This window comes from Hemitrygon akajei, chromosome 11 (assembly GCF_048418815.1).
Source record: "Hemitrygon akajei chromosome 11, sHemAka1.3, whole genome shotgun sequence".
Taxonomy (NCBI): Eukaryota; Metazoa; Chordata; class Chondrichthyes; order Myliobatiformes; family Dasyatidae; genus Hemitrygon; species Hemitrygon akajei.
The window spans coordinates 147,680,834-147,693,199 of NC_133134.1; the positions used below are offsets into that span (position 1 = coordinate 147,680,834).

The 12,366-nt window shown below is 36.3% G+C and overlaps 1 protein-coding gene across 3 annotated transcripts in view; it reads right to left on the bottom strand.

Moving 5' to 3' along the window:
- The window catches only part of dnmt3bb.1 (DNA (cytosine-5-)-methyltransferase 3 beta, duplicate b.1), a 237,770-nt gene that overhangs the window by 45,609 nt on the left and 179,795 nt on the right, over nt 1–12,366 (bottom strand). For all 3 annotated transcript variants that reach the window (XM_073061890.1, XM_073061889.1, XM_073061891.1), the window contains exons 13-16: nt 10,568–10,751; nt 8,836–8,920; nt 4,493–4,638; nt 4,127–4,217 (exon numbers count right to left, since the gene is read on the bottom strand). In XM_073061890.1, coding sequence (XP_072917991.1) covers nt 4,127–4,217; nt 4,493–4,638; nt 8,836–8,920; nt 10,568–10,751 — 506 coding nt within the window. The remainder of the gene's footprint in view (nt 1–4,126; nt 4,218–4,492; nt 4,639–8,835; nt 8,921–10,567; nt 10,752–12,366) is intronic.

The following is a 12,366-nucleotide window of genomic DNA, read 5'->3' on the forward strand; positions in this document are numbered from 1 at the left end:
ATTTTATCACCACATTTATTCTTTGTAATTTCTAAAATTTAATAAATAAATAATATTTTAAAAAAACAAGTTAAGAACTATGAAGAATTTGAAGGTATTGACAGTCATCTTGAATGTTGCAATAAAAATGAAGATTTGGAGGATGCAACTGTCGAAAGCATTATATAAAGACAGTCTGTTCTATGCACTAGGTGTCTGCATTGATTTTGTTCATTTCCAGTCAATCAACGTAACATGACAGCATACACTGGATGAATTTTCCCCAATAATAACTAATACAGTTTTATAGTACTGTAGCAGTATTGGTAATGTTCTTATTTGTTCTGTATTTTATTTAAATACATAACTTATTGCTCAATTACACAGTAGTTTGTCTTTTTTATATCTTTTTAACTACTTTCATGAAACTTCAACTAAATGGGGCAGCCTCTTAATTGGACAAAATGGACTGGTCCCAATGTGTCCCAATTAACCTGAATCCATTTGTACTTGTAAATCAGTACTAGAGTAGTTCAAGGGGAAGATAGTGAAGGCTTGAATCGAGTGTGTTCCAACAAAGAAAATGAGTGAGATCCCACATGTAGAATCGCATGGAAGTCAAAGAGCACAGATTGGAAAAGAAATTTGGACATGAAAAACATTGGTGGGTAATTTCAAAGTAAACCCAAAACTGCTTGGAGCAAGAAATACCTAAGGAAACAGCAATTTACGCAGAGAAGCAGAAACCATAGGTATAGTTCAATGGTTCATAAGGAATACTTTGTACAAATTCAGCACTTTCCCTGGGATCCTTTGTTTATCATCAAAGGACGGGCACAATGTCGGTATGATCATCAAATGAGATTGTGAATTTGACAAAGAACAAAAGAAAGACAATTACATTGTTTGCAATGGATTATGACCATTAAACAGGCTTGGGTAGATGTAAGAGCAGAGCTAATTTGTAGCAATTCTCTGAAAACTGCAAAAATTATGGAGGTAATAGCAAGACCTTTCAAATATTATCAGGCATACAGTGTATAAAAATGTATGAGATCTGCAGCAAATTCATTTGTAGATTTACTTTTAGTTTAACAGGTGCAAAGAGTAACAACGAGGGAGCATTTTGTGACAGTCAGATTTGCCATTGTTATGGAAAAGGACAGTACAGAGGAATAAAGGTCAAGTTATAGCGAGATACTGAGACATGTTTTAGCAACAGTGAACTGCAGAGAGATATTTGAAGGCCAATCAGTGTCAGAGTAATACCAGGCCTTAAAGGACAGAGAGGGTTCATAGTCAAAACAAAGGAGCTCAATGGGACACAAAGCCTGCAGGCGAATTGAGAGTTGAGCACAAATAAAAGGAACTTGGGGAAAATAAAATATAAGAAAAAGTATTAGCACTGAAAGCCTGCACTGCTATTCTATGAGATCAAGGCTACTCTCTGGCTTATCTTCTTATCATATTTCTTAATAATATTGATTTCCAAAAATCTTTCAATCTCAATTTTAAAATTAAAAAATGAGAGCCCCATTTGCCATTTGGAAAGGGGGTTTCCGAATACCTGCCACACTTTACTTTTACATTATACTGTATATATTTTGAAAAATCTTACAAATAACTTGATTGGTATCAATACTGTTTATAAGATGTTATTGCTGGAGTACAGCTGAGTACCTGTTGGTGGCACTGGTAACCCATAAATAGGTATTATTAATATTGTTGCAAACTGAAAATTGATGATTTGTCTCAAATATTTCTTAACTAACTGACAATAAACAATTTGGCAAAACACTTACCAAACAATGAGCATACACCAAAAATAAATAATTTTACCCTGCCTATTAAGTAAATTTTCATACTACCTGCACTGTATTAACCATGGTAAAATCATCAAAATCCCCAAGGAAACTAAATGCTCAGAACCTTTTATGCAGCATGCAATATTGCCCTTTAAATTTTTTTTCCAATTCAACAGCCACTGAACTCCTTTTCAAAAATGATTAATCTCCCCATGTGTCCATCCCCTGTCCAAGTTCTGAATGGAATTGAAATGTTAATCTATCTGCTCTGTTTTCAAATGCTATAATGCTGGCTGTCTATAGTTATATTACTCATTTCAGTTTTAGGTTTCAACATTAATGTATTTTTCTCTCTTCACTTCCACTATAAAAGTGCTGCTCTGAACTCAAATTCCTTGGTCTCTTCTAAATTTCACTTTGCCACCCCTATATGATCAACAAGATAGTATCATTTGATAATGTTCTATGTTTTGCCGTTCCTTTTTAGGCCAATGCTTTTAGAGAGAATTATCCAATGCTGTTGTACATTACATTGCAGAAAAAGACATTATTTTGATTATTGAAGTCAGGGCAAGGGAGCAGAAAAATTGAGAAAAAATTGCGAAAGTGGTATTTTTTCCACAATGTTTTCAAGCATAATGCTTACACCAATTAGACCTTATTGCACAGATAATGTTTGACCGTTCAACTGATCTACACCTAAAATCCATAAAAACAGTACTTTGAGGCCTTGCATATTTATTTATCAAAAATCATCTGAATAAAAGGTTCTTGTTACACGGGCAAAGCAATGTTGTCAGTGAAGTCTTAACCAGCAATACATCAGGGATGGTTGTAGCTATTTGTAAGCCTTTTGAAAACTCTAAGCCTTGCTAAAATAAGCTTTTTATATTTTTAGCTTACAGCAATATTACAGCATGAGAGAATTATTTCAAAAGTATTACTGTATCTAAAAACATAGAAAATGAATTCATATCATTTACCAGGAATTCAAATGTACTCGATATCAATTATACAAGCCAATTTTGCTGTCAAATATGCAGAGAGTGCCATCGGTACACTATAGATATAACCCAGTACAGACACAGTTAATGACAATATCCTCAAAATGATGCTAAAGTTAATATAACTCTTTGTAATTGATGATTGGAATGACTTTTTTCCCCAATTAGTATTTCTCAGTGCAAATGAACAAAGAACCATACAGCACAATATAGATCCTTCAGCCCATGATGTTGTGCTGAACTTTTAACCAAGTCTAAAATCAATCTAACCCTTCTCTCTGATCCATGGGACTGTCTAAGAGTCTCTTAAATGTCTCAAGTGTATTAGCCTCTTCCATCACCCCCAGCAATACATTCTGAGGTGCACTGCTGGGGTTGGTGGTAAAGGCAGATAAATTAAGGACATTTAAGGGGCAGATATATTAGTGTAAAACCCTACCTCTGATATTGTCCCCTATACTTTCCTCTAAACACCTTAGAAGCAAGTCCTAATATATTAACTATTGGCACCCTGCGGCAAAAGGCAGTAGCTTTCCACTATCTATGCTTCTTATCATCTTGTACACTTCTTTCAAGTATCCTCTCTATACTCTGAACAAAGCACTCTGCTTCACACTTTTCCAGGTTGAAATTTACCAGCCACTTCCAGCCCAACTCTTCATCCTGCCAATGTTCTGTTATCCACAACACTGCCAAGCTTTGTGTCATCTGCAAATTTGCTAACCCACCCTTCCACTTCCTCATCTTAGTCATTCATAAAAAAGCACAAAGAGAGCAAAAGCTCTCTTTATGATCCTATCTGCTTGTGATGTTGCTCTTGAGAAATTATGGAGCTATATTCTAAGGTCTCTTTGTTGCACCACCTACCTCCGAGCCCTCCCACTTATTATGTAAATCTTGCCCTCCTTTGTCCTCCCAAAGTGCAACATCTCACACTTGCATTAATTTCCAGTCCAATTTCCTCACTGGTCAACAGCACACTGTAAGCTGTGATAGCTTTCTCATCGTACACTACACTCTCAAATCTGCGATCCAGTATCAGGAGAAAAAGTGAAAATTACCTGCAAAGTACCACATAATTGGAACATTGGAATTCAAGAAAATGATATGAAATCATAGTCTTTAATAAAATTCATACTTATTATGTACAGGATGAATCAGGCTGTCTGGCAATTAGTGGTGCAGCAAGTTATGACTCAGCTTTTGGAACAATGCAGGTTAATGTGAACAAACATGATTAACATTCACATGGAGGGAAAAGGGGGACAATTTTGAAAGACAGAACCTTAAAAATCATACCAACTGATTTGATCTTGAACAAAAATAAATTATTCTTACCATATAAACCCTTTCTTGCAGGATTTACAATAGAAAGATCATTGCATGGGCTTCCTCCAATTACCAAATCAAATGGACCCCACTCCTGAATCTGAAATATTAAAGAGAAGTCAATTCCATGGAAGATGCCAATCAAACTAACTTTTAACTTCCTTCTTTGATTCTTGATATACCATAAAGATTTCTATATTTTCTCCTCACGTCATTCAATAGCATGTAGTTTTAGCTCCAGAATTGTACATAACATTCATGCAGAGATAACAAATTTGCAAGAGGCAGATAAATGTTTTTAACTTTACAATAACTGCAATGTTGGTTCTATAGTTTTAGTGCACGGTACTCTTACAGAAAAATTGTTTCTCTTACATTTTGCCTGCTGATGTTCCTGACGTCATGCACATAAGTGATTTTTCCTTCATGCCGAACAGTTCCCACTGCAATTGAGTCCTCACATATTTCAGAGGCAACATATCTCTCCACTTTAAAACCTAAATCCCTTAAAACTAAATATCCTGAAAATAAAAATAAATTAGCTGCTTTTAGAGGTTACAATTCAGAATGGCAGTACTTATTGTACAGATAATCCTGAAATTCATGAATTTTATGCCAATGTGGATGTTCTAAACTTGCAGACCAAACACCACCTACGATATTTTTAGCTGCACTCCAGTGTTGTGCTCTACCAGAATCCAATAATGGAGCAGGAGTTCAGTGAAATTCCTCAGAGTTTAGGCTGCGAATCTATTCTTGACATCAACTAAGTTCAACCCAGCTTAGTTTCCACATCTGAATGGGATGTTATGCTTGAAATAATTAATTACATTTTTTCTAATTATTTATTTTCATTAAAAATATTTTTAAATTATTAAAAATATTTTTAATGTTCTGATTGTCCTTATCCTTGGTCTCAGAACTAATGGATCTAGGAAATACTGCACCACATCCATAACTATGTGTAGCCATGACTTGGTGCAGAGTATTCTTAAGGAGCTGGCACAGACCTTCGGTTCCCCATTTTAATTTAACTGGAAATGGATCAGGTGTTTCTGGGGGGGAAAGGAAAATTTGAATTTTATTCAGGAAGACTTTCTTACATTTAGAAACCTGGACTAATGTATGATTACTCTCTGAACTCAGCACTAGAGTCAGCTAAGTTTTCAATATATTCAATAAAATATGGGACTGAATTTGGCACTTGGATGGGGTGGAATAGAAGTGAGAGGAGAATTGATTGTAGTAAAACCGAGTGATGGGGAGAGACACTAGAGGTAGAGATGAAAGAAAGGTTATCCAGTTGCATGCAAATTTTGCATTGTTTATTTTGGGATTTTGTCTATGAATTATCTGCCATAATAAGCAACCAAACTTGGGTCTGAAAGCATCTCAGATAGGCTGAAGGGGAATGAAAAGCTCGTCAGTGAAAAGAAGCCCAAAGGAGTAATATTCACTTTCAGTGAAATGGGCAAACTAGTACTTGAATCAGATTCATTATCAAGGGGAATATAAAAACAAGTAGATAAAGCTGAGCCTTTATAAGACATAGGCAGGCTGCACTTGGAGTATTGTCGACAGTTTTGGGCCCCAGATCTCAGAAAGGTTGTGTTGTCATTGTTGAGAGTCCAGAGGAGGTTCACGAAGACATTTCTGGCAATGAATGGGTTAACATAGGAGCATTTGGCAGCTTTAAGCCTGTACTCATTGGAATTTAGAAGAATGCAGGGGATCTCATTGAAACCTATCGAATGTTGAAAGGACTAGATAGGGTGCATGTGGAGAGGATGTTTCATATGGTGGGGGTATCCGGAACTAGAGGGCACAACTGCAAATTTGGGGGGGGGGGGGGGCGACCCTTTAGAACAGAGGCAAGGAATAATTTTTTTAGCTAGAGAGTAGTAAGTCTGTGGTATGCTCCGCTACAGACTGCGGTGGAGGTAAATTCTGTGCGTATATTTAAATGAAAGCTGATAGTTTCCTGATTGGTTAGGGCATCGAAGGATATGGCAAGAAGGCAGGTATATGGGTTGCAAACACAAGGAAATCTGCAGATGCTGGAAATTCAAGCAACACACACAAAATGCTGTTGAAACGCAGCAGGCCAGGCAGCATCTATAGGAAGAAGTACAGTCGCTGTTTCGGGCCGAGACCCTTTGTCAGGACTAACTGAAAGAAAAGATAGTATGAGATTTGAGAGGGGGAGGGGGAAATCTGAAATGATAGGAGAAGACCGGAGGGGGAGGAGCTGGAAAGTTGATCGGCAAAAGGGATACACAGCTGGATAAAGGAAAGGATCATGGGACGGGTGGCCTAGGGAAAAAGAAAGGGGGAGGGGAGTACCAGAGGTAGATGGAGAGATGGAGAACAGGCATGGAGTGATTGTGAGAGGGGCAGAGAGAGAAAAAGGGGGGGAGAATAATAAGGGATGGGGTAAGGAGGGGAGGAGAGGCATTAATGGAAGCTAGAGAAATCAATGTTCATGCCATCAGGTTGGAGACTACCCAGATGGAATATAAGGTGTTGTTCCTCCAACCTGAGTGTGGTTTCATCTTGACAGTACAGGAGGCCATGGATAGACATATCAGAATGGGAATAGGATGTGGAATTAAAATGTGTGGCCTCTGGGAGATCCTGCTTTCTCAAAGACGCACATTTATTATTTAACTGCCATTTTAATGCACTTACTGAAACTGCAAATTACTCCGCCAACAATCTATGGATGACAACAGCAATGTAAGAGACGTGGAAAATGTCCTCAAAAGTGATGGCATGCTTAATAGTTTTGATGAAGAAACTAAAGGAAACGTGAGCTAAAGTAAATGAAATTTTTGTGGATGACAAAAAAAAATTTCAAGGATAATACAAACCGGAGGGGAGATCAAAAAAGATTCAAGCTTAGCACAACATTCTGCGGGAATAAGATTGTTAGAAGCAGAGCTTTTATTGGAGTTTAGAGCAAAAAGTTTAATTAGACCAGTATGTAATAAACCAAGTCTTTTGCAAATTAAATACAAAATACTGGAAATGAAACTAATTAATAAAATAATCCCAATCTAAAGTCAACTTTCTTTTTAGACACTGTACACGATGAATCGCAGAATAAAGTATCAAGCAGCACCGGAGCAGTTGCTGGAGCTATCAGGAAACAGGAACTGGCTCTTTCAAAAAATTGACATTGGCTATGTGAGTAGAGTGTTACATGTGCAAAGGGCTAAGATAAAATTAGTTAGTCATTTTGAAGCAGTTAAAAAACCAACTTGCATTTGGCAGAAATTTTTGTGACGCTGGAAAATCACAACTGATGAACTAAAGAAACATTTAAAATATTTCCAGGGTTATTAACAATATAAAACATTTAAAGCACATCTCCAATCTCTAATTCAGGAATAGGGAACTCTTAGAAATGAGCAAATGCTGATCTAAGATTAGATTGTTTAGCTACCCAAGTGATAAAGCAAGCTATAGGCAGTTCCTGTACACATGCTTTTTTAGCTGGGAGTTGAAGATAATTTGCTGATTTTAAAAAATTGGGCAATTTAGCAAACTGAGGCATTGATTATGGGTTGGATTGTGAAAGACTGCCACAGGATACAGAAGGATTATCAGGCTGAGCACAAAGATATGCTATTCAATGTAGGAAATATTTTGAGAAAGTAAGGAAAGGAAATATATAGGAAGATTTTAAATAAGTTGGAACAGCAGTAGGCAATAAGCAAAACACACTTCATTAAAGGTGTCAGTGAATACAGAAGGTGTCATGAGAAGCGAAATGGATTCTTCAGCTTCAAGTCTAGAAGCAGCAAATAAGTATAACAGGCATATTTAATTTTAAGATCTCAACAACATCACACGAGAGCACATGTACAATTTTAGGCCTAGAGGTTATTGGAGTTGAGAAGATATACTTGTAAAAACAGGCTGCAGAAATTAAGATTTCTTTTCCCTTTAGATCTATGGAAATTGGGCACTGTGTTGAAACAAATCTTCAGAAATAGGAAAGTACAAATTTGCAATATTTCCTGGAAATAATATCTCTATAAAGATTCACTTTGGGACACGGGGATCCCTTTTATGAAATATATTTCAACAAGATGTATATTTGTTTCAAGGCTTTAGAGACAGGCAAAAGTAATTACTTTGAATTTGGTTGCTCATGTAGATAGACGCAAATGCAAGTCAAATTGGGCAACTGTCTGGTTTCTGAACTATTCTGAAGGTTAGGTGGCTCCTTTTCAAACAAATATTAAATTCCATTGCCAGCTCCATATGATGGTCAAAAATGTTGAGAGTAGAAATTCATTATAACAACATTCTAACAATAACAACCATCCACCTAGTTTGCACTTCAATGCACAACAATTAGTTCATAACTATCATGTGTACCTCATACTTGCAATGCAACTTTAAAATTAGTTACATGGATTCTGCTCATTTAACTATATTTAATCATTTAACCTTGAACCCTTTCTGATATCATACAATTATATAATTAAAATCTCAATCACTTGGAATGTAGATATTTGTGACAGTCTCATTTGCATTCTTTTCAGCATTTCTAGAGCCTTCATCTGCATTTCTACCTACTGACTGGACAAAATTCTGATATATGTTCATTAATAAATAATTTGCACATAGTAATCATGAAATTCGGTGCCATATTTACTAAAATGCATTTCTACTCTGCAGATTACATTATAACATTGTTGGAGTTTTACCTGTTGCTATCCCATCAAACAAGGACAGAACTTTAATTGGTTTTCTATTCTCAGCAGGTACTGCTGGATAAATTTTAGGTGGATCCTGGAATAAAAAAAACATTGCAAATGTTCAATTGTGATAGGATATAGCAGGATAATTGCAATTTAGCTTTCTGTATTAAAAATAAATTCTAATTTAATACATAAACCCACTTTCAGTAGATTCCTATTAAAGCTAACATTAGTAAGGTAAATTTCATTCTCATATTTACATATAATTTGTCAATATCACTTCTTTCTCAGTACTTCATACAAAACCAGGCAACTCGTTTGAGGTAAAATTGTTTCCCAGCTTCTATTATATTTGTAAACCTTCAATTATTATGCATTAGGAGATTATTTGCCTATTGTAAATTACTGTAAAAACACATTTCCAGCATGAAAGTGCTGATAAGAAATTAATTGTATCAAATTTCTCTTTGGTATTTAATAAAAATATTTTCTATAATGTTGAAATGATATGATGTATATTGTGTTCATAGAATGGCAAAATTTATTTCTGTTTTCAGATGATAAAGTCACATAAGTTATTCTACTAAAACACTCAGAGCTGATTTTCATTTACAGGTTTCCCCCGCTATCCGAAGGTAGAGCGTTCCTATGAAACCGTAAGCCGAAATGTCATACAGCGAAGAAGCAATTACCATTAATTTATATGGGAAAAGTTTTTCAGCGTTCCTAGACCCAATAAACAACCTACCAAATCATACCAAATAACACATAAAACCTAAAATAACACGGACATATAGTAAAAGCAGGAATGATATGATAAATATACAGCCTATACAAAGTAGAAATATTGTATTTACAGTGTAGTTTCACTTATCAAAATCGGTAAGACAGCCAGCCAAAATCAATTTGTAGAAAAAAATATCGGCACATATACGCCTACACATGTACACACATGCGCTCGTACAAACATGCGCACACAACTGCCCGCACAAGGCTTCACGGTCATGTTAGCCTTTTCAGGGTAAACACACGTATGAAGCAGGCATCTTTTTTTCGTAAAAGCAAAAATCCTTTTTGGTTAGAGAAAACAGGTACTAACGTAGGTCTTTCGTAACAGTGAGCTTTCATAAAGCGAATGTTCGAAAAACGGGGACCACCTGTATTTAATTTTCCAGAGCTCGGCATGGTTGGCAAGGAAAGCATATGTTGTCCATTGCTAATTGGCACCAGTTCACTTTCACTTTTCTCTCTCTCTGTCTCTCTCTCCCCCTTCCCCCCCCTTCCCCCATCTCTATCTCTCTCTTCTCTTCCCCACCATCTCCTCCCCTCCCAGAAGCTGGGAGGTGATAGGTAGAAAAGGTAAAGGCCTGAGAGAAGAAGGAATCAGATAAGGGAGGAAAGTGGACCATGGGAGAAAGGGAAGGAGGAGGGGCACTGGGGGAGATGACAGGCAGGTAAGAAGAGAAGAGGGAAGCCAGTGTGAGGAACTGGAGAAGAGAGAAGGGGGAAGAGGGAAATTACTGAATGTGAGAGAAATCAATATTTATCAGAATGGATTTGTTCTGTCTTTTGGACAACCTTCACTGTTGTGTAAATGTCAATGTTGTAGCTGCACTGGAGAAGCTTAGTATTCTATTTTTTGCAATACTTCACAATCTGTCTTACACAGATTTAATTCAACAAGAAATAATTTCATATATGAATATTCCATCTCAGCAGAAGAAACTGAGCTACTTACATATTCTTGGCCATTGTCACTGGCAAAAAATGCTTGAAGCTTCATGGTCCAGTCACTGCGTCTTCTCAGAACTCCATAGCTTTCGTATGGAAGGCACATGTAACATCGCCAAGGATCTTGTACCTTGGCTTCTTCAGAAGCACCTGGACCCACCAAAATATCTATGCAGTCCACACAAAAGCATCTAGACACAAAAATAGGTAATTGCCTAACTAGCATCATTTCAAATATAGGGCACTACATATTTATGTTTGCAAAAGATAGAAAGAGGAGGCTTTGTAAACGATATAACCAGAATCTCAACTTCAACCAACTGAAAACACTTGAAGAAGTAGTAAAACTGTAAGCACAACTTGCACATGAAAATGGATTACCGTTAACTAAGTGTAAGGTCCATTTTAGAATCAGAAGGAAAGATTAGAATTGATTGAGATGTTAAAACTGGTTTGAAGATACTTAAATAGATATTAAAATAATATGATTAGATAGCAATAATAATTAAACTGACATTGCATTTTGGTCTTTAAACCTATAGGATTGGAATACAAAAGTAGAATTCATTGTCTAATTATAACAAGCATCTTAAAGGAGAGGTAGAAGACTTCAATAAGGGAAATCTAGACAGATGGCACCGCCATCAATGGCATAGAAAATTAGGATGCACAAGATATCAGAAGAGGAGAAATGCATAAATATTGGAGATCAAGAGCTGGGGGTGGGGGGGGGGGACATTAAAGATAAGCCCTGGAGGATTTTAAACACCTACAATTTGACCCGAAACATAACACTGACTCCTCTGAATGGAAGAAAAACACTGAGTTGTAAGAAACTGTTGAAATATAGTTCCCGTACCTTATGAAGAGTGGAAAGGATGGTAGCAGTGGAAGTATGATTGGAAAAATTAATGCTGTATAATCCACGTTGTTTTTAAATTGATTCAAGATAAATAAGTAACAATGAGGGAGTAACAAAGTGCACTCTTTTTTATAACAATAAATATTTAAACAAAGAAAACCAGACAGAGGCTAACTGATTCATCTCACTAATTTGGAGAAACAAATAAAAACAATAAAAGACAAATGTATTACTTTTGATTCTAACCACATTATGGTTACTGATAATAAAGATGATTAATTTCAGAAGTTTACCTATTTCTTGGAATTATTAGGGAAACACAGTGAATAATCCCAGTGAAGACTCCCAAAATAAAAAGGCAATGATGTACAATCTACAGATGGTGAAAATTTGCAATAAAAAGCATTAAATACTGGGAATGTTCTGCAGGTCAATTAGCATTTGTGAAGAGACAGCCTGTAACAATGTAAATGAAAGATCTTTTATTGAAACTGGGAAAGGCTTAAAAGTTGTTATAAGTTGCAAAGTGGGAAAAAATTCAAAAGGAAATGTGGAGAACAGGAGAGACTGAATGACAGAAGTAATGAAAATGTTTGTTGAAAGTTTGTTGCCAGAAGGTGTGCCTGGCTGGGTAGGGTGTGAACAGGAGGAGATGCAGTTAAGATTTTAAAGAATGAGACAGAGGGCTTTGGAACAGTGAAGAGTGGAGGGGTCAGAGAGGGAGAGGGATGGGCAATTAAAGTGAAAAGCAGCTGAATAACTTTGTGGACTGAAAAAAAAAGTGTACTAAATGCTCCATCTGCTTTTGGTTTCCCTGATGTAGAATTCATATTCTGAAACATGGGGAGGATATTTTTGATCAGTGGCTGAGAAATAATTAATCTTCAATCTGGGTCAAAAAATTTAATTGGAGTTCGTGATGCAGTCATACTAGTGAAATCTCT